The sequence below is a fragment of the Syngnathus floridae genome, chromosome 1 (genome assembly GCF_059516105.1).
Source record: "Syngnathus floridae isolate MCC-2025c chromosome 1, RoL_Sflo_1.0, whole genome shotgun sequence".
Classification (NCBI taxonomy): domain Eukaryota; kingdom Metazoa; phylum Chordata; class Actinopteri; order Syngnathiformes; family Syngnathidae; genus Syngnathus; species Syngnathus floridae.
The window spans coordinates 7,446,743-7,468,658 of NC_142413.1; the positions used below are offsets into that span (position 1 = coordinate 7,446,743).

Consider the following 21,916-nt stretch of genomic DNA (forward strand, 5'->3'; position numbering starts at 1 on the left):
CGCGAGAGAGATAGGTTGGGGGGGGGGGGGGGGGGGAGCGAGAGAACAACTTTTATCCAACATGACAGACTCCGACTCAGAGTAGATCCTCACACACACGCGCGTGCACGCGGTCATGCAATCAAAACTTTATTTATCGGCTTAATACAATCCAATTGAAAAGGAGGAAACAACACGATGCAAATAACCTTGCATGAATCAAGCACAATAAAGACATCAAGCGGCGAGAAAACATCCCCAGCAAAAGAATCAATAACCTTGAATGAATAATCAAGCATCACCTCCTCCTGCCACGGCGGCGGCGGCCCGTTCCAGGCTCGCTGTGTGCTGACCGACCTCCCTCCCAATGCTGCAAAGCAACTGGCCACATCTCTCTCTCTCGACCCAGCTCGCTCTTTCCCAAGGGTCGGTCATCTTGCACAATGCCGCCATAGCATCAAGAGTGAACAAAGCATGCAACAGCGCGGCAGCAAATACAATAGAATGCAACACGATATACGAAGCAACGCAATATGGCGTTTTGGGGCATTTGTTTTCTTTTTCAATTTGAACCGATTTCTTCTTGTGTGAAACGATGCCGTTGTCGACGTGGAGGAGTATCACCTCGAGGGGAAAAGCCTTTGGGAGGGAGGCGCTGAGGTGGAGCAGGCTGGGGGTGTTCCGGCCAGCCGGCCGGCTGGCCACGGTGGAGCTCTCTCTGTCCGTCTCCTAGCCAGGGACGGACGCAGCGGGCAGCAGCAGCAGCTGAAAAGCAAGACGGCTTGAAGGGACCTGGGTGAGCGTGGGACGGACGGACGGACGGACGGACGGGCGGACGTTGACTCACCCCACTGGGCTTGCGGCGGGCGCTAGACCATCCAGTAGAGCTGAAGCAGCAGGACGCACAGCACCAGCAGAGCATTACTGTCGGACGGGCCAGCCAAAGCGCTCGATGATCCTTGAGGGTCACACGCAAAGAGGAACGCGGTCAGCTTGGGGCGCATATCAAATAGAGACTGGAGTGACCCCGCTGGGGGGAGAGGACAGAGTACTGACTGTCGTCACCGCCTGAACCGCTACCGGGCTTGGTGCGGAGAACCTGGTCGTCATCGGCGTCAACGCTGCTGAGGTGCAAGGCTGGGGACTCCGTCTCACTGCCGTCGAATTGTACGGCCACGCAAGTGTAGGCCCCCGCCTCGGCTGGGACATCCTGGATGATCAACTGCGCGTTCTTCAGTCTGAGCTTGTAGTTCTTGCCATCGGTGACAGGCTTGTCTCCCTTCTTCCACTTGAGTTCTTGGAAGCTCCCCGATGCGATGCAGGAGAGGGACACCTGCTTTTCAGCGACACGTTCAACGCGGACTGAGGTGACCGGGTCTGTGGGAAAAGGGAAACGCGGCAGCACTTTACGGGCGCAAGCTTGCTGTGATGGCAGCGCGATGCGCGATTGAGACAACTTGTTGCAAGTTTGACCTTTGGAAAGGGGGCGTGCTCAGAACATGCATTTGTCCACAAATTCAATCTGCAGGCTTACAAGATGTCACCCCTTTTCAACAGCTTCCGGAAAAATCCAACGCAAAACTATTGTGCGCTCCAACTGGAGATTACTCGAGATGCCAAATGTAGATTATTGGCTGGCTGGCTAGCACGCACAAAGAGGATTGGTCGCAGAAAGGGACTCAGATAGGGACAGGGACCGGCCTGCAACTTCAAACTCACCGTGAACCTGGACAAGGAACGCCTTCATCTTGGTATTATCCGTACCCTCGATGGCCACGTACATCCCGGCAGCGCCCGTGTCAGCCTGGCTGATCAGATCAGGCTTGTTAGTGGCGTCTGAAAACTTATCCGTTACTTCGGCTACTCCTTTGGCCCATTTGACAACGCCCGCGAAGTCGGAAGGTAATTTGAAGCTGTGGCCCTTGGTGACAGCGCACACCTGGTGGACTGTGCAGATGACTGCCAGAAAAGAGAGGTGGCAAAAGCACAGTTAGTTATTTATTTCATTCTTTTTTGGGAAGCACAGTTGCACACAGTTGCCGCGATTTCCACTCGTGTTTTCCGGGTGTTTGGTTTTATTTATTATCATCTCCGAACCACCTGAAGATGGAGCCAGAGCCTTGTCTAATAAAGACGGCGAGGGAGGGACCTCTCGGTTTCAAATGATAATAAAAACGCCGCACAACTCGCGGTCCGAGTCAAAACAGTTTTGGAGACCATTTCCCCCAGGTGAGATGTTGGGAGGTGACTAGCGGCAGCAGATGATCCCGCTTCTGCTTTCTTTGCTCGACACTTGCCATGGACGCAACAAACGGATAGTAACCACATGCGCGCGCACACACACACAGACACACACGCACACAAACAATAAAAAATGCCCGGCTTGATCCCCATAATTGTCCTGCGGTGCCCCCACTTGCACGTGAATTTGAGCAGCTGCCAAACCGCGTGACTGGCTTACAGGCGAGTTCCAACAACTAGCGGCACAAAAGGGATGGCAACTTACTTACCTGGCGCAACGGCCACTGTGAAAGACTTAGTGATCTGAGTTGAGGAATCGGTCCATGTTGCTTTGTACAACCCGCTGTCTTCTTTGGTCAACTGGGTCATTGTTGCTTTCTGGGTACCGCCCGTACCGTCCGAATAAGTAACCTTTGCTTCCTTGATTTCAGCGCCATCCTTCGTCCAGGTGACCGTTGCGGTGGTTTCGCCGCTATCTAAGGTGACGCCTTGACCCACGCTGCAGGAGCACGCCTTGTTCGGATCGCATGTGCAGCTGGTTCCTGCCACTGAAACAAGCACAGGAGGCAAGCCAGCCAGAGGATTCGTCCCAGTCCGACACAATACAGCCGCTTGAACTTTGCAATGTTGACAGCGCAGCGCATCTCCGCAAAGACATTTTGCTGCCCTTTTACCTGGCTTAACGTGGCGCCATGGCGAGAGGAGCAGCAGCACCAGTGCAACGCGCATCGAGAAGATCCGCATGTCCGACGCTCTCCAAAGCGCGCAGTCCACCAAGGAAAAGTTGTCTCTTGAGCGATGGATGGCACGATACGGACGCAGCGAGCAGCTGGCGGTCGGTGAGTGCCGTGAAGGCGAACGTGACTCACGGCCGTAGCCCCGCGAGCTCAGACGCGCGTCGTCCGTCACATAGGCAGGAAAGGAAACGTCGAGCGGCTTTGACGCGCAGGGGACACGTCGAGCGCACACGTGCCTTTAGCCTTTCCATTTCAAAGCGTACGTTGCACGTCAGTCCGCTCGAGCCTGCCTGCCTGCCTGCCTGCCTGCCCGCTGCTTTCCTTTCAAAGCGGTCCACGTCCGTCTGCGGAAGGGGGCACGTATGTTGGTTGGTTGGTTGGTTGGTTGGTTGGTTGGTTGGTTGGTTGGTTGGTTGGTTGGTTGGTTGGTTGGTTGGTTGGTTGGTTTGGTTTGGTTTGGGTTGGTTGGTTGGTTGGTTGGTTGGTTGGTTGGTTGGTTGGTTGGTTGGTTGGTTGGTTGGTTGGTTGGTTGGTTGGTTGGTTTGGTTTGGTTTGGGTTGGTTTGGTTTGGTTTGGTTGGTTGGTTGGTTGGTTGAGCCTTTAGCTTTCATTTCAAAGCATCAGCGGGGGTACGTACGTGGGTAACGACTAGTGAAAAAAGAACAAAGAGTCATCGTGGTCACGCACGCACTGGCGAGAAACGTGCTGATAAAGACGCAATTAAGCCAGAGAACGGAACTCCTGAGCAAAGAATCCGAGCAGCTCGATCGCTTTCTTTTCTTTGGAAACCTAGCCCACTGCGTCAGCCCCATTTGACAATTTGCCCTCCCAAGAATATTTAGTTTTCAAAAAGCATTTCCCTGGATGGCAACAACGGCTTTGACTCACAAGTTGTTGACATCAATCACATTTGCTACAAACGATGAGTTCTCCCAAACGGCAAAAGCGCCTTTAACACCGACGGACGGACGGACGGACGGACGGGCGGACGGACGGACGGGCGGGCGGGCGGACGGACGGGTCCGCCGTGTCCAACGCTTGAGTCCTCTCCGTCGGTCCCTCTCCACCTTCCAAAGGATCCTTTTCCATCCACCTAAACGAATTGATTAGAGCAGGGCTGGCAAACATTTTGACTTGGGGGCCGAATTGGGTTTGGACCAGGAGCCGATGGATGTAAAGAAGGTAAAGAAAGACCCAATGATTGTCTCACACACACACACACACACACACACACACACGCACGCACGCACATCTGGGTGTGGTGAAATTTGTCCTCTGCATCTAACCCATCCAACCCCGATGGGGCAAGGTGGGCAGCAGCGGGCGGTGCCGCGCCCGGGAATCATTTGGTGAGCTCAACCCCAACCCAAATTCCACGCCCCAATTCCAACCCTTAATGCTGAGGGCCAAGCAAGGAGGCAATGGTCATAGAAATGACATGCAAAGGTCATCGCGTCAAAGGTTCTTGCAGAAAAAAACGAAAGAAGCTCGTTGAAAACAAGTGCAAATGTAGATTAACAGCAAGCATGAAACAAAACGTTTCAGCCCAAATCAGTGATTCTCATGAAATGAGACGACACTCTTACTATGAATAATAACACTTTCCACCACTTGAGCGGCGGCGGGGCTGCGGGTCAGATTTGTGAAAGATGTTCTCATCTTCTCAAACGACCAAAGACATCAAGCGTCTTGAAGAACCACTGAAAGCAAACATCGACATGAAGTAAGAAGGAATGGAGGCGGTGGCGGCGACACGGTGACGGGCGGACATCTGAGGCAAGGCAGAGGCAGATTTATTTGTATCGCGCATTTCATACACAAGGCAACTCAATGTGCTTTACACAAGAGGGATTAAAAAACAAAAAACATAGAGCATAGAAAAGGTGGCAAAGAAGAAGAAAACCCCCCAGAATATAATGCTTACAAAGTCAAGAAAGAAAGAAAGGAAGGAAGAAAGGAAGAAAAAGAATATATCTCTATGTATATATATCTCTATATATTTATATATGTATGTATATCTATATATATCTATATATCTATATCTATATATATATATATATAGATATATATATATATAGACATACACACATACACACACATACATACGTATATACACACATACATACACATATCAATAAAATTCAAAAGAGAGGATTTTAATTGAAGAGTACGCTGCGGTAAACAGTAACGTTTTTAGCCCTGATTTAAAGGAGCTAACAGTTTTAGCAGACCTCAGATCTATGGGAAGTTTGTTCCACAGGTGAGGAGCATAATCACTGACTGCTGCTTCTCCTTGCTTGGTTCTTGTTCTTGGGACATGCAACAGGCCAGTTCCAGATGACCTGAGGGGTCTGGATGCTTCATAAGGAACACGTATTTTGGTCCGAGACCAGTCAGCGTTTTTGTAGACCAGCAGTAGGATCTTGAAATCGATCCTTGGACTCACAGGAAGCCAGCGTAGCGATCGAATGACCGATCCAGTTTCCTGGTGTTTGTGAGGACTCTGGCAGCAGCGTTTTGTAGACCAGCGGTAGGATTTTAAAAGCGATCCTTGGACTCACAGGAAGCCAGCGTAGCCATCGAATGACCGGTGTAGTAGTATGATCCAGTTTCCTGGTGTTTGTGAGGACTCTGGCAGCAGCGTTTTGGATCAGCTGAAGCTGCCTGATGGGTTTTTTTTTTTTTGTTAAGGCCTGTAAAGATGCCATTACAATATTCTAACCTGCTACGAATAAATGTGTGAATACGTTTTTCCGGACCTTGTTGCGACAGAAACCCCTTCATTCTGGTTATGTATGTATCGGAGCTTGAACTCACAAACACCTGCTGGTGACAGAGGTGAGGCAACGCACGGCAAAGGCTTGCTCAGCGTCCGCCTTCAAACCTGTCCAAGTTAAGATGAGTGGCAAACAGGTGGTGGCGCATCAATGTCCTTGAAATGAGAATCGTGTCAAGTGGATTGGTATGGGCCTAAATCACAAGGAATTGTCAAAGGGCTTCCTTCACGTGTACCAAAACGAAAGAAAAGGAAAGAGACACTTGCTCTCATAGTCGCTCGTTGAAAATGAGAGAGTGCTGGCGAGTTTCCATCCCTGCTATTTGTGCAAAGTCTTTTCAAAATGCTTATTTTTTTTCTCTCGCTCTCTCTTCAGTGTTTTCTCTCTCTCGCCTTCATGTTCAGCGGGAACAGTGTTGTCGGTCTCCCCTTTTCATGGTAGTCTGGAGTCCAGTTTGCCGCGGCGAGGCGAGCAGCATCGGTGTCGGTCCGTCGACCTCGATCTGTGACGGACGGACGGACGGACGGGGCTTTGGCGATGTTCACGTGGCTGAACGTCTGCTCGCGCACCTCGGTCGAGCCAGAGTGTCCACCGCTGTCATTGGCTGAGTCGAGAGCTCTCTCTCCTTTTGGACGGAATTTGTCAACTAAAGCCGAAGGCGTTTCTAAATGGCTATCCCTCGGTATTGATCCTAAATCTGCTTCCACCGACGTATTAATACTTCAACTTCATTGTTTGGTGCCAAATAATAATAATAATAATAATGATAACAATAACTCACTTTGGCGTTCATGGCTGCAACACTTGCAGTAGAAGTTGGGCAAGGTGGCAACCAGCTCAGTGGCCTACTAGTAGTGGAGTGTCCGCCCTGAGACTGGAAGGTTGTGGGTTCAAACCCCGGCCGGCTCATACCAAAGACTATAAAAATGGGACCCATCGCCTCCCTGCTTGGCACTCAGCATTAAGGGGTTGGAATTGGGGTTAGGGTTAGATCACCAAATGATTCCCGAGCGCGGCGGTGCTGTGGTGGAGAGGGTGAGCTGCACCAAGTTCCTGGGGGTGCACATCAGTGAGGACCTCTCCTGGTCCGCAAACACCTCGTCACTGGCAAAGAAAGCTCAGCGCCGCCTGTACTTCCTGCGGAAGCTCAGGCGTGCATGTGCTCCTCAGGCAGTCCTGTCTACATTCTACCGTGGCACCATTGAGAGCGTCCTTACCACTTGCATCGCTGTCTGGGGTGGTAACTGCACTGAACAGAACTTGAAGGCCCTGCAGCGCATAGTGAATACGGCTGGTAAGATTATTGGTGCTTCGCTCCCCTCCCTGAAGGACATTTACACCTCCCATCTCACCCGCAAGGCGACCTCAATTGCGAGAGATGTGAGTCACCCGGCTCACTCTTTGTTTGACCTTCTGCCCTCTGGGAAGAGGTACAGGAGCCTGCGCTCCCGCACCACCAGACTCGCCAACAGCTGCTTTCTCCAGGCTGTTAGGGCCCTGAACTCGCTACCCCCTTCTGCGTAGCGTGCGGCACTGTTGCGCTATTTTCTGGAATGTCTGCTGTACGCGCACTTGCTCCTCTTATTTATTTATTTATTTGTTGTTATTTATTCATTATTTATTCAGCACGCTTTTGTTATACTTGTTTACTTGTTTGTCTGTTGTGGGCCATGTTTTGTCACCGTGGGATAGGGGGGAACGAAATTTCGGTTTCTTTGTGTGTCTTTGGCATGTGAAGAAATTGACAATAAAGCTGACTTTGACTTTGATCTATCTATCTATCTATCTATCTATCTATCTATCTATCTATCTATCTATCTATCTATCTATCTATCTATCTATCTATCTACCTACCTACCTACCTACCTACCTACCTACCTACCTACCTACCTACCTACCTACCTACCTACTGTTTGAACTACTCCCCTCCGGACGCCGTTCTCGAGCTCTGTGCACTAAAAGCAGCAGACACAGAGACAGCTTCTTCCCCCAGGCTGTCGCTCTGATCAACTCTTAGAGTCTCAGAGTCATTACTGTGCAATAACATCCCGCTTTCCGCACCGTTTTTTGTCTACACTGTTTGTACTATGTGTCCTCTCTGCATCCATTGCAGCCTGGGCATCCTAGAAGAGGGACCCTCCCATCTGTGGTCTCTTCTCAAGGTTTCTCATTTCCCCTAGCTGGAGTTTTGAGTTTTTCCTTGCCCTCTTGGGAGTTTCAGATCAGGGGACGTTTGAGAATATCTGCCATTTTTCACATGTCCTGAGTGTTGTTGTTAGTCACCTAAATGTTGAACAGAGGCTGTGCTTCACCGAAGTCAAATTCCTTGTTGGGCACGCTCAAACATGGCGAATAAAAAACTCTTGAATCTTGCCTACTATGTCTTGTCACCGTGGGATAGTGGGAACGTAATTTCGATTTCTTTGCGTCTCTTGGCTTGTGAAGGGATTGACAACGAAGCAGACTTTGACTTTGTCCGACACAATGTCGTAAAGGCCCCCCCCCCCCCCGGATATGCCAGGGGTCAGGGGCTTCAACTCCATCCTGTCCACTCTCACCCCCAGCCTGTTTCTCGTCACAAAAGTGCTCTCGCAAGAGCCAGACCTCATTCCATCATCAGCGACGAATGACTCTCCGCCTGCAGGTGTTTCAAAGGGCATACTGTCTCCCGTGCGGTTCTTGCAAAAAGACGTCGGAGTGGGCGCCACTCTAACAGGGGGGTGCACGGGTGACACACTTAGGTTTCTGTCAAGGCAACATAACCGCCGAAAGGTACATGCGGAGGATTCTGAAGCCACTTGTGCTGCCGTCCAAACGACGTCGTGCTCACGGACCCATATTTCAGCACGATAATGATGCCAAGCCGCATTCTGCACCTGGCTTCAAAGCGAACCACTTCACTGGTTTCTTTGATGTCAAACAAATGATTTGAGGTGCTTTCTTTACCGGACATGTTTCGGCGGTTTCTGTGTCACCGATGTGGTTGTGACGCGTCTTTATCAGCCGATGGATGAAGGCGTGGCTCCCCTGTCAGGTTTGACAGGGGAGTCACGCCCTCTGCTGTCCATTCACCTCTCCAGAATGCTGCTCCAGGTTGTAGAGAGCATCCCTGTCGATGGTCCTCGGGCCCCGCTTGCGGATCTCAATGGCCTCCCTGATCACACGCTGACGTTTGTTTTCTTCACCGCCCCAACATGTCAGGTAAAGCAGCGACAACAATTGGTTTGATGTAAAAGAAAGCAGTGAAGTGATTGAAAAGAAAAAACAAGATGAACTTAGTACAACCAGTTCAGGTTCTCGCCCGGCCCGCTTGCAGCCCGCTCGGAAATGCGTGGCGCATTGCGAAGCGTACGTAAAACACGACAGCGCGTTACGAAGCGTACGTAAAACACGACAGCGCATGACGAAGCGTACGTAAAACACGACAGCGCATTACGAAGCGTACGTAAAACACGACAGCGCATGACGAAGCGTACGTAAAACACGGCGTGTTGAGCAACGGAAGCAAGAATGGCAAAGACTTGCACGTGAGAAGCTGAGAGAAAGGAGTCTGTCTCCTCTCTTCCAAAGCGTTCACATAATGAGTGTTGTGTCACAAAGTGCTGCTCAACATGCCCTTTCCCAACTTCGACTGCACGTGTTGCAGCCGTGAAATTGTACGCTCAAAGCCAGGGGCGGCCAATTCATTTTTCCAAGGGGCCACATGAAAAACCGGAGTTGTGTCAGAGGGCCACCCCTACGATCACTTCAACCTGCTCAATCTTCTTCCATTGTAAAATGCACCAAATGATTTATTTTAAATAGTTGGTACTGGTAATTAGAAGAATACAATTATTCCGTTTATATTTCTATGAAGCTATGCGAAATTGTGGTCAAATAAACAAACAATTATCAATCCGCACAATTTATTCTGAACTTCTTTAACTTTTCCGCAAATGACAAAGCCGCTCCATCCCTGGGTGTGAAGTTTGATAAAAAGTCCTTGTTGGGCTTGCAGTTTTGCTAGCAATGCATCAGCCTCTGATGCGCCCTGCTTATCAGACAAATGTATTTTTTCTCATGCTTGGTCGTGTAGTGGCGACTCCAATTATATTCTTTAAACACAGCGATCTGTGTACCACAAATCAGGCACATGGCTTTACCTTTCATTTCTGTAAAGAAATACTTGGCAGTCCATGTCTTGTTGAAAACACGGCGCTCCTTGTCAACTTTTCTTTTCTTCGCGTTAGCACACATTTTGAGGGCAGCATTACTGCGCGCTGTTCACCGACACGCACAGCTCACATGCACGCACGCTACACGGAAGTGCGACGCCTTTCAAAGTAAAAGCCAAACAGTTGTATTGTACGCACGACACTATATATATATATATATAGTATATATATATATATATTTTTGGTGGCAAACAGGTGGTGGCGCATCAATGTCCTTGAAATGAGAATCGTGTCAAGTGGATTGGTATGGGCCTAAATCACAAGGAATTGTCAAAGGGCTTCCTTCACGTGTACCAAATTATATATATGTATATATATATATATATATATATATAAGCAAACGTTTACATGATTTTTGAGCATGAAATATGTTCTCTCTGTAGTGTATTCCATTGAATGAACGTAGGTTGGAAAGGATTCTCAAATCATTGCATTGCATTCCACACATTTTCTTCTCTGGCTGGCCTATTGTTATTTGTACCGCTCGCTCTGTGTTGTGTTGCTGGCGCAACTTGGTTGTAACTAACCCTAACCCAAGAAAAAAGATCACAAAACCATCCAGAGGGGTGACGCTGCCTTGCTTACCTGACGGCTGTTTTCGTTTGCGGCACCTATGCCATACGGCAAACACTCGCCAGAGGTCACGCCCGCCGAGTCTCACTGCCGCCGCCGCCGCCGCCGCCGAGTTCCGTACGGCTTTGTTGCTAGCCGTATGGTTGAGGCGTACTTTTATTCTACATGTCCGTCATTGGCTTTTGTGAGGGAGGCCCTACATATGCGCTTTTGTATGCTTCGACGTGCGGGACTCATGGCCGTATGAAGAAGACCTCGGGTTCCCCGGAGGAGGGAGCGATCGATCCAAAGAAGCATCTGAGCCCGCCCACATGCACACGTCATGCGATCAAACTTTATTTCACTGCCAATTTGCAATCCGGCTGAAAGGGAGGAGACAACACGATGCAAATAACCTCGAAAACATAAAGCATAAGAAAGAAAGCGGAGAGAAAACCTCATGAGCAAAAGCAAAATATATATCCTTGAAGAAATCAAGCGAGCAGTACTACAACTCGCAACGGCGCTGCCAATGCAATGCAATGCAATGCAATGCAATGCAATTCAGCACATTTGGGGTGATCATTTTTTGGGGGGGGGGGCGTCCACTTGAACCGATTTCTTCTCTGCCGTCGTCGACACGGAGTAGTATCACCTCGAGGCGAAAAGCCTTTGGGAGGGAGGCGCTGAGGTGGAGCTGGCTGCGGGTGGAGGCCTCAAGTGTGCCGGTCACAAAGACAAACAGGTCATTTCAAATATGGACTGTGATGACCCCTGTCGGGGCACGAAGAGTACTCACCACTGCTGCTCAGTCCAGTTGGAAAGCATCGGACGCGATCTCGCTGCCGTCGAATTGTACGGCCACGCAAGTGTAGGCCCCCGCCTCGGCTGGGACATCCTGGATGATCAACTGCGCGTTCTTCAGTCTGAGCTTGTGGTTCTTGCCATCGGTGACAGGCTTTCCTCCCTTCTTCCACTTGAGTTCTTTGAAGCTCCCCGATGCGATGCAGGAGAGGGACACCTGCTTTTTAGCGACACGTACAACGCGGACTGAGGCGACCGGCTCTGTGGGAAAAGGGAAACGCGGCAGCACTTTACGGGCGCAAGCTTGCTGTGATGGCAGCGCGATGCGCGATTGAGACAACTTGTTGCAAGTTTGACCTTTGGAAAGGGGGCGTGCACTTAACAGGCATTTGACCACAAATTCAATCTACAGCCTTACAAGATGTCACCCCGTTTCAACAGCTTCCGGAAAAATCCTACGCAAAACTATTGTGCGCTCCAATTGGAGATTGCTCGAGATGCCAAATGTAGATTATTGGCTGGCTGGCTGGCTGGCTGGCTGGCTGGCTGGCTGGCTGGCTGGCTGGCTGGCACGCACAAAGAGGATTGCTTGCAGAAAGGGACACAGATAGGGACAGGGACAGGCCTGCAACTTCAAACTCACCGTAAACCTGGACAAGGAACGCCCTCGTCTTGGCAACATCCGTACCCTCGATGGCCACGTACATCCCGGCGTCAGGAACTGTCAGCGATAGGAACGTTACCTTTCCGTCGGCAGCCGTAGCAGTTTCAGGAAGGGCGCCGCCATTCTTCTTCCAGTTGACTTGAGCAGCGGTCAAGCCGTTGCTATCTAAGGTGACGCTTTGACCCACGCTGCAGGAGCACGCGCTGTTCTGAGCGCATGTGCAGCTTCTTGCTGCCTCTGAAACAAGCACAGGAGGCAAGCCAGCCAGAGGATTCGTCCCAGTCCGACACAATACAGCCGCTTGAACTTTGCAATGTTGACAGCGCAGCGCATCTCCGCAAAGACATTTTGCTGCCCTTTTACCTGGCTTAACGTGGCGCCATGGCGAGAGGAGCAGCAGCACCAGTGCAACGCGCATCGAGAAGATCCGCATGTCCGACGCTCTCCAAAGCGCGCAGTCCACCAAGGAAAAGTTGTCTCTTGAGCGATGGATGCCACGATACGGACGCAGCGAGCAGCTGGCGGTCGGTGAGTGCCGTGAAGGCGAACGTGACGGCCGTAGCCCCGCGAGCTCAGACGCGCGTCGTCCGTCACATAGGCAGGAAAGGAAACGTCGAGCGGCTTTGACGCGCAGGGGACACGTCGAGCGCACCGACGTGCCTTTAGCCTTTCATTTCAAAGCGTACGTTGCACGTCAGTCCGCTCGAGCCTGCCTGCCTGCCTGCCTGCCTGCCTGCCTGCGCGCCCGCTGCTTTCCTTTCAAAGCGGTCCACGTCCGTCTGCGGAAGGGGACACGTCGAGCCGCCCGAGCCCTTTGCTTTCGTTTCGCACATGCCTGGTTTAACGCAAACAAGTTGCTGTTGTTGTTTTTGAATGATAGGCTTATAGTTTTGGTGGCACATCTTGACATGCAATACTGGAAGAGTGCTTGTGCAATTAAATCAACGTGAATTTTTGTGCATTTGGTCATATCTGCTGAAAGTCCTGAAAGTGTTAGTCACCTCAATGTTGAACACGGGCTGAGATGTACCGAAGGCAAATTCCTGGTTTGGCCTGCTCAAACGCGGCGGAAAACAAAACAACCAAACCAACACCTTGATTCTTGTTGCTCAAAATGTCTTTCAGAGCTTTGTTGCATTCATTTGATGCGTACGATTGAGGAAAAGAAATGAGGCCTGGTGGTGGCAGACACGGTTTCTCAGCTGACGTGTGATTTCTTTTAGGGGGGGGGGGGGGGGGGGAAGCCACCCCGAGAAAAAGAATAAACCGTGATGCAACCTAAAAAAAATGTCCCCACATCCACAGTGTCTTGAGGACTTCAATGAATCAATTGATACGTTCAATTCATTTCCTTCCTCAGGCAAAAATGTGATTGATTGCCTTTCTAGAAGATAAATGGAAACCACTTTTGACCACGCCGCGCGCCTTACCGATTCTCACAAAGTTCACATCAATGGGAACACTGAAGCCACACAGGAATATTTATTTGTCGAGAGGACTACGATGAGAGGAAAAACAGCTCGTGACAAAGAAAAGAAAAAAGAAATGGCGGCACAGCAAGAAGACTGAAAATGTCAAATTCAGTAGCATAGAGACAGCAATTCATTCACGCGAGGTTGGAAATTGCACGTCGAAGAGCAACCAACGTGCTGGACTTGGTCGATTAGTTAGCTCTCGCAGAAACCTACCACGGTCTTTTCGTATTCTGTCTGTGTGGTGGCCTTGATGTTTACTTTCATTCGTCGATTAGTTAACTTTCACGGAAAGCTACCACGCTCTTCTCATTTTTGGTGGTGGCGTGCGCGCGTGCGTGCGTGCGTGCGTGCGGCCTTGACGTTGACTTATGAGTCACCTGAGCTTATGATCAGGGGATGATGCTTTGAGAATAATTGTCAATTTTGGCTATGTGAAGCCCTTTGAGACTGTTTGTGATTTAGGGCTATACAAATAAACTTGACTTGACTTTCATTCGTCGATGAGTTCATTTCCACAGAAAGCTACCACGGTCTTTTCAGATTCGGCGAGTGTGGCCTTGACGTTTACATCTCACGCATGGGCATGTCGACACGGCTCGGTCATTTCCCGACGCGTAAGCTCGTCTCAACCTGCAAACCGCGTTGACGTTGCCTCATTCAAATGCCTCTCTTTGACTTCATACATTGGCGTGGCTATCGATGTGCAAATGCGCTCCCTTAAATTCTCCACAGAAGTCAGGAGAAAATCATGAGAGCGGTGGGTTGTGTGTTTGGGAGAGGCTCAACGAAGTGACAATGACCTTTTCTTTGGTCTCTGACACCCTCTAGTGGACGGTCCTCTCCTTCTGCCTCTGGTAGTCTGGAATGATGGGAACAGAAGTTTGGCATTCATTTAAATGGCCGCATGAAAGAACCTCGTCATAAAAGCCCGGAATAAAAGATACTGAAAAGCAGGCGAGAGTGTCATCGTGGCAAGTTTCTAACACATTACCGCAGACTGAGAATAATTTGAGAATGATTGTCAATTTTGGCTATGTGAAGCCCTTTGAGACTGTTTGTGATTTAGGGCTATACAAATAAACTTGACTTGACTTGACTTGACTAGGCAGAATATGATTTTTTTTTTTCCGTGCCGTTTTTGTTAAGCCCTTCTCAGTTGTTTGCATGAATTACAGCCAATGTTGAAATTATCAACGCAGGCCGAGCGTGCTTTCATCCGGTTTAGTCTGAAAATAACGTGAGGTGGATCTACTGCTAGTCTGTAATATGTGTTAATAATTTCACATATAAGTCACTCCTGAGTATAAAACCCGGCCAAACGATGAAAAAAACAGTGTCTTAATGTCCGCAAAATACGTTACATTAAGATAAAAAAAAAAAAAAAAGTTTATATCATTTAACCTCTGGAGCGAGAATGTATCACTTCAACCTTCACACCAATGATCATGTTTTTCGGTAACTTAGCATCAAGAAATTGGTAAAGTTGTGACCATGGAATCGCAAATATGCAATGAACTACAAGTAAAATAGTCATAGAAAAAAAGAAAAACAACAACAGCACCAGCAGAGTGCCGCCTCACGTGGCCTCGAGCACGTGAAGGCAAGGAGCAGAGGAGAAGACCAAGGCGAGTGAGTCATGACTATGCTTAGCTTTGGGATGCAAACCACATGTTCAATAAAAAGCATGAGCTTGCTGAAGACCCGCAAGTCAGGCAAAGACGCCACCGCTCGTTCTTCACAAAGACCCAGATGACCCAAACAGGCCAGAACTGGAGCTCTGGCAGTGATTGGAAGAGCTGCCAAGAGCAGGTTCATTTTTTATTTTTATTTTTTTTAATTTATTTTTTTTTTAATTCGATTTGTCTGTCTGCTGTCTACTGGCACATTCTTTGTCAAGAATGTTTGGAATCTTCGATGAGAACCCAAATCCTTGCAGCATTGTAATGACTACATTCTATGCTATTCGGTTTTCAAGTCCACCTCATGAAAATATGTAGTACCTCATACGTGCCAAATGAAATGCCAGACAGAAAGTTGAGGTTTAAAATACAAAAACACAGTTTTCACTTTTCAATGAGAGTTAAGGATGTTCACACTCACTGAATGCTTCAGCGGCCACAACTCAATAAGAGAAACACTGCAGGAAACCTCGAACTCATTGCATGAATGTGCTTTTAGAACTAAAGAAATGCACAGCGCCACGGCAGCAAAAATATCACACAGACCATCACGGATCTGGTATAGTTAAGTATCTGAATAAAAAAACAAATGGTACAAGCCAGAAGTGGCATAAAATAATTCAACTACACAGCACAATGAAGACATTCTTGTCAAAGCAGTTGGGCGCCTTTGTTTCAACTCACCCGCCACTAACGACTGCTGACCACGTGTAACGCAAGATTTTAAATCATGTTAGCGTTTGGACAGACAGAGCCCGTGCTAATGACAAGGAATGTTGTGAAAAGGTGAGTCCATCGCAGCGGAGCCTGATGCGGACGGAATGTTACTCGACTAAGGAGCAACCAATCAAGAAAAAATTGCTTAGTTTTGTATACACACACACACACACACACATACGTACACTGGAGAAAAAGCTGCTGCCGCTGATTTGGATAGGTAGCCTCTTAGGACTGTGATGTTTTCTGTTTTTTTCCTCCTTACCAAGAAGCGCTTGGAAGAGTTGGCTGCCCAGGATAGCGGACACTTTGCCCACACTGGTCTTGAGGGCCTGCTCGTCTGGACTCGTCAAGTTGGCCTGGTAGCGTCTGAGCAGACCTGCTGCTCGCTCAGTGTCTACGTATATCGACAAAAGAAAAAGAAAGTGGTCAGGACAGACGTTTTTCCCAAAGACCATCTTCATCGTCTTTCGGCGGCTCACACACTAAATGTTCCGTTGCATTATATTAGGTTTCGTGACTTGCTACGTTTGTTCACATCATTTGGACCAATGTCGAAATTGACTTTTTACGCCAGCTCACTTTAAAAACTATCAAAACGATCCATTTTAAAGATCAAGTCAAAACTATGTTTGATTGTGCTGACTATTTAAATCTTCAATGAACTCTACAAAGAGATGATGAAGACCCTGGGAAAACTACACAGTTAGGTTTGATTTGAAATTGAATCATATAGTATATAGATAATTGAAATTCAAACATTTCATTTCAAACAACTTTGTTCTGGAAAACCATAGGGACCGAGTTACTGCGAAAGGCCTACATACTGATGACCCTGTATGGTCCTTAAACATCCGTCCATCCGTCCATCCGTCCATCCATCCATCCATCCATCCATCCATCCATCCATCCATCCATCCATCCATCCATCCATCCATCCATCCATCATCTGTATGGCTTGTTCAAAAAATGAAAGCAAAGATTACTATTGTCTTCTCAATTCAACAAAGTTTGGAAGTTATTCTTTTACAGCAATGTTCTCCCTTTTTCTCAAAACTGATTTTGGCTTTGAATCTCAGCCATTGGGCTCCTTGATGACAAATGATCGGTACCTGTCCTGAAAATAAATAGCGGTCTACCCCAAACAACAAACCACGTACTGAACACAACTGAACGCACCACCACAATCAAACAGTCAAAGCTCGGTGTGTGCGTGGGCATGCCTGCGTGCGTGCGTAACTTATACATAAAATATACATACTGTAAATATAACAAGGTACAATTGTACGCACTGCAATGGTGTGGGCACTCCCCGTCTTTTGCTAGCGTGCGGAAAACCTTTGTGCCATAATTCGTCAATTTGGAACTTTTATTTGGACTTTTTTTGAAGGGGGGGGAATCCGCGATGTACTGTAGCCGCGACAAATGAACCGCGATGTAGCGACGGATTACTGTACACGACAGACACGAACAACAAACTTTGTTGGAACGTCATTAAAGTGATCATTTAATATAATACGTAAAGACAAATATATACATACATATATATATACATATATATATATATATATATATATATATATATATATATATATATATATATATGTATATATACACACATATATACACACATGAATTATTTTATGCCACAACCCCCCTCCCCGGCCCCTAAAAAACGACATTAACAGTTCACATTTGCGTTAGGCAATATGAGGGAGGCCGTGACCGCCCGCCATTGGCAGATTCCGCACTTTTCTCTCCTCCATTGAGCACACCTGAACTCATCACTCTCCTGTCCGTCAACATCTACAGTTTGGACGAGAAGAGCAACAGGAAACAAGTTGTTGACACGTCCTTAAAGTTCACAAACTCCACTCACCGTATTTGTGCACCATGCTGTCTCCAACTTCAATGGTGAGGTTGTTTTTTTGTTTGTTTGTTTTTCCCCGATTACTTTTCGGAGGCAAAAGGGAGTCCGTAACGTTCGCTAGTTCAGGAAACCAGCTCCAAAAGAGCGCTATCTTCTATCCTCTTCCCGCTCGCATGAAGAAAACAAGACAAAAAACCCACCAAACAAAAAACAAGCTCCCGAGCTGGTACGGAGGTTCCCTTCACGCCATATGAAAAGGGAATTGTGCTCATGTCAACTTTTTGCTGACGTCCACTGAGACCGCCTAGGAGTTGTGCGATAGGGCTCCTCCTCCCGTCTTCCTCCCCCTCATATGGCGCCCCCGTGGAAAGACGATTCCCATCGAGCTTCTACCGCCGCAGCCCTTGTGGTAGAGCCCTAGAGACACGTCGTCGGCGGAAGGCCACAAAGAGGATTTCGCTTAACGTTATTGGCCCCAACGTCCGTGCTGCCGCCGCCGCCGCCGCCGCCGCCGCCGCCATCCCCCTCAATGCTGGAGTTGGACTGTACTTTGGCGCCCTCTAGCGTACGGCTTACTTGAACTTGAACCTACGTATTTTCATGACAGGTCAAGTTGATATGAGCAATGTTAACGCGGTTCTGGGTCACGTGATACTTTATGAGCCCCAATTCTATCGCGGTGCTTTCATGGTTAGCGTAGAATTTGGCATGGATCATTATTTTCGCAATTGCATTGATGAGCGAGGCATCCGACTTTTGTCTGTTATTGTGAGTTTGGCTAACATTGCTCTCAGGATTATTGTTTGATTGCAGTGCCGGACATTTTCATATGAGCAGACCAGAGCTGAGTTTTGGGTTTGCCTCGAATATTTCAGTTTGCAAACAAATTGTTTTTTGGGGTATTACAACCTAGTGGAGAGCGAGAGCGCGAGAGAGAGCGAGGGAGCGCGCGAGAGAGATAGGTTGGGGGGGGGGGGGGGGGGGAGCGAGAGAACAACTTTTATCCAACATGACAGACTCCGACTCAGAGTAGATCCTCACACACACGCGCGTGCACGCGGTCATGCAATCAAAACTTTATTTATCGGCTTAATACAATCCAATTGAAAAGGAGGAAACAACACGATGCAAATAACCTTGCATGAATCAAGCACAATAAAGACATCAAGCGGCGAGAAAACATCCCCAGCAAAAGAATCAATAACCTTGAATGAATAATCAAGCATCACCTCCTCCTGCCACGGCGGCGGCGGCCCGTTCCAGGCTCGCTGTGTGCTGACCGACCTCCCTCCCAATGCTGCAAAGCAACTGGCCACATCTCTCTCTCTCGACCCAGCTCGCTCTTTCCCAAGGGTCGGTCATCTTGCACAATGCCGCCATAGCATCAAGAGTGAACAAAGCATGCAACAGCGCGGCAGCAAATACAATAGAATGCAACACGATATACGAAGCAACGCAATATGGCGTTTTGGGGCATTTGTTTTCTTTTTCAATTTGAACCGATTTCTTCTTGTGTGAAACGATGCCGTTGTCGACGTGGAGGAGTATCACCTCGAGGGGAAAAGCCTTTGGGAGGGAGGCGCTGAGGTGGAGCAGGCTGGGGGTGTTCCGGCCAGCCGGCCGGCTGGCCACGGTGGAGCTCTCTCTGTCCGTCTCCTAGCCAGGGACGGACGCAGCGGGCAGCAGCAGCAGCTGAAAAGCAAGACGGCTTGAAGGGACCTGGGTGAGCGTGGGACGGACGGACGGACGGACGGACGGGCGGACGTTGACTCACCCCACTGGGCTTGCGGCGGGCGCTAGACCATCCAGTAGAGCTGAAGCAGCAGGACGCACAGCACCAGCAGAGCATTACTGTCGGACGGGCCAGCCAAAGCGCTCGATGATCCTTGAGGGTCACACGCAAAGAGGAACGCGGTCAGCTTGGGGCGCATATCAAATAGAGACTGGAGTGACCCCGCTGGGGGGAGAGGACAGAGTACTGACTGTCGTCACCGCCTGAACCGCTACCGGGCTTGGTGCGGAGAACCTGGTCGTCATCGGCGTCAACGCTGCTGAGGTGCAAGGCTGGGGACTCCGTCTCACTGCCGTCGAATTGTACGGCCACGCAAGTGTAGGCCCCCGCCTCGGCTGGGACATCCTGGATGATCAACTGCGCGTTCTTCAGTCTGAGCTTGTAGTTCTTGCCATCGGTGACAGGCTTGTCTCCCTTCTTCCACTTGAGTTCTTGGAAGCTCCCCGATGCGATGCAGGAGAGGGACACCTGCTTTTCAGCGACACGTTCAACGCGGACTGAGGTGACCGGGTCTGTGGGAAAAGGGAAACGCGGCAGCACTTTACGGGCGCAAGCTTGCTGTGATGGCAGCGCGATGCGCGATTGAGACAACTTGTTGCAAGTTTGACCTTTGGAAAGGGGGCGTGCTCAGAACATGCATTTGTCCACAAATTCAATCTGCAGGCTTACAAGATGTCACCCCTTTTCAACAGCTTCCGGAAAAATCCAACGCAAAACTATTGTGCGCTCCAACTGGAGATTACTCGAGATGCCAAATGTAGATTATTGGCTGGCTGGCTAGCACGCACAAAGAGGATTGGTCGCAGAAAGGGACTCAGATAGGGACAGGGACCGGCCTGCAACTTCAAACTCACCGTGAACCTGGACAAGGAACGCCTTCATCTTGGTATTATCCGTACCCTCGATGGCCACGTACATCCCGGCAGCGCCCGTGTCAGCCTGGCTGATCAGATCAGGCTTGTTAGTGGCGTCTGAAAACTTATCCGTTACTTCGGCTACTCCTTTGGCCCATTTGACAACGCCCGCGAAGTCGGAAGGTAATTTGAAGCTGTGGCCCTTGGTGACAGCGCACACCTGGTGGACTGTGCAGATGACTGCCAGAAAAGAGAGGTGGCAAAAGCACAGTTAGTTATTTATTTCATTCTTTTTTGGGAAGCACAGTTGCACACAGTTGCCGCGATTTCCACTCGTGTTTTCCGGGTGTTTGGTTTTATTTATTATCATCTCCGAACCACCTGAAGATGGAGCCAGAGCCTTGTCTAATAAAGACGGCGAGGGAGGGACCTCTCGGTTTCAAATGATAATAAAAACGCCGCACAACTCGCGGTCCGAGTCAAAACAGTTTTGGAGACCATTTCCCCCAGGTGAGATGTTGGGAGGTGACTAGCGGCAGCAGATGATCCCGCTTCTGCTTTCTTTGCTCGACACTTGCCATGGACGCAACAAACGGATAGTAACCACATGCGCGCGCACACACACACAGACACACACGCACACAAACAATAAAAAATGCCCGGCTTGATCCCCATAATTGTCCTGCGGTGCCCCCACTTGCACGTGAATTTGAGCAGCTGCCAAACCGCGTGACTGGCTTACAGGCGAGTTCCAACAACTAGCGGCACAAAAGGGATGGCAACTTACTTACCTGGCGCAACGGCCACTGTGAAAGACTTAGTGATCTGAGTTGAGGAATCGGTCCATGTTGCTTTGTACAACCCGCTGTCTTCTTTGGTCAACTGGGTCATTGTTGCTTTCTGGGTACCGCCCGTACCGTCCGAATAAGTAACCTTTGCTTCCTTGATTTCAGCGCCATCCTTCGTCCAGGTGACCGTTGCGGTGGTTTCGCCGCTATCTAAGGTGACGCCTTGACCCACGCTGCAGGAGCACGCCTTGTTCGGATCGCATGTGCAGCTGGTTCCTGCCACTGAAACAAGCACAGGAGGCAAGCCAGCCAGAGGATTCGTCCCAGTCCGACACAATACAGCCGCTTGAACTTTGCAATGTTGACAGCGCAGCGCATCTCCGCAAAGACATTTTGCTGCCCTTTTACCTGGCTTAACGTGGCGCCATGGCGAGAGGAGCAGCAGCACCAGTGCAACGCGCATCGAGAAGATCCGCATGTCCGACGCTCTCCAAAGCGCGCAGTCCACCAAGGAAAAGTTGTCTCTTGAGCGATGGATGGCACGATACGGACGCAGCGAGCAGCTGGCGGTCGGTGAGTGCCGTGAAGGCGAACGTGACTCACGGCCGTAGCCCCGCGAGCTCAGACGCGCGTCGTCCGTCACATAGGCAGGAAAGGAAACGTCGAGCGGCTTTGACGCGCAGGGGACACGTCGAGCGCACACGTGCCTTTAGCCTTTCCATTTCAAAGCGTACGTTGCACGTCAGTCCGCTCGAGCCTGCCTGCCTGCCTGC

At 49.5% G+C, this 21,916-nt stretch overlaps 3 protein-coding genes across 7 annotated transcripts; all 3 read right to left on the bottom strand.

Moving 5' to 3' along the window:
* Positions 1-116: 116 nt before the first annotated feature.
* On the bottom strand, positions 117-3,120 carry LOC148403824 (hemicentin-1-like). 3 transcript variants are annotated; one of them, XM_088393631.1, is made up of 6 exons: positions 2,895-3,120; positions 2,490-2,768; positions 1,699-1,938; positions 1,035-1,356; positions 827-933; positions 117-744 (listed from the first exon to the last, which is right to left on the bottom strand). In XM_088393631.1, exons 1-5 carry the CDS (start codon positions 2,962-2,964, stop codon positions 849-851), a joined length of 996 nt encoding a protein of 331 aa, XP_088249757.1. In that variant the 5' UTR covers positions 2,965-3,120; the 3' UTR covers positions 117-744; positions 827-848. The 3 variants fall into 3 exon arrangements, with proteins under 3 accessions (XP_088249757.1, XP_088249748.1, XP_088249764.1); XM_088393622.1 differs by having other exon boundaries at positions 117-738; positions 827-937; positions 1,036-1,356; positions 2,895-3,118; XM_088393638.1 differs by having other exon boundaries at positions 827-937; positions 1,036-1,356; positions 2,895-3,113.
* A 7,713-nt stretch (positions 3,121-10,833) lies between these two features.
* Positions 10,834-12,723, bottom strand: LOC148403825 (uncharacterized). Its single transcript, XM_088393678.1, has 4 exons — positions 12,332-12,723; positions 11,948-12,205; positions 11,300-11,565; positions 10,834-11,215 (listed from the first exon to the last, which is right to left on the bottom strand). The coding sequence occupies exons 1-3, from the start codon at positions 12,399-12,401 to the stop codon at positions 11,309-11,311; spliced, it is 585 nt and encodes a 194-aa protein (XP_088249804.1). The 5' UTR covers positions 12,402-12,723; the 3' UTR covers positions 10,834-11,215; positions 11,300-11,308.
* A 6,050-nt stretch (positions 12,724-18,773) lies between these two features.
* Positions 18,774-21,778, bottom strand: LOC148403826 (hemicentin-1-like). Of its 3 annotated transcripts, none has more exons than XM_088393610.1 (6): positions 21,552-21,778; positions 21,147-21,425; positions 20,356-20,595; positions 19,692-20,013; positions 19,484-19,590; positions 18,774-19,401 (listed from the first exon to the last, which is right to left on the bottom strand). In XM_088393610.1, exons 1-5 carry the CDS (start codon positions 21,619-21,621, stop codon positions 19,506-19,508), a joined length of 996 nt encoding a protein of 331 aa, XP_088249736.1. In that variant the 5' UTR covers positions 21,622-21,778; the 3' UTR covers positions 18,774-19,401; positions 19,484-19,505. The 3 variants fall into 3 exon arrangements, with proteins under 3 accessions (XP_088249736.1, XP_088249727.1, XP_088249719.1); XM_088393601.1 differs by having other exon boundaries at positions 18,774-19,395; positions 19,484-19,594; positions 19,693-20,013; positions 21,552-21,777; XM_088393593.1 differs by having other exon boundaries at positions 19,484-19,594; positions 19,693-20,013; positions 21,552-21,776.
* Positions 21,779-21,916: the final 138 nt, after the last annotated feature.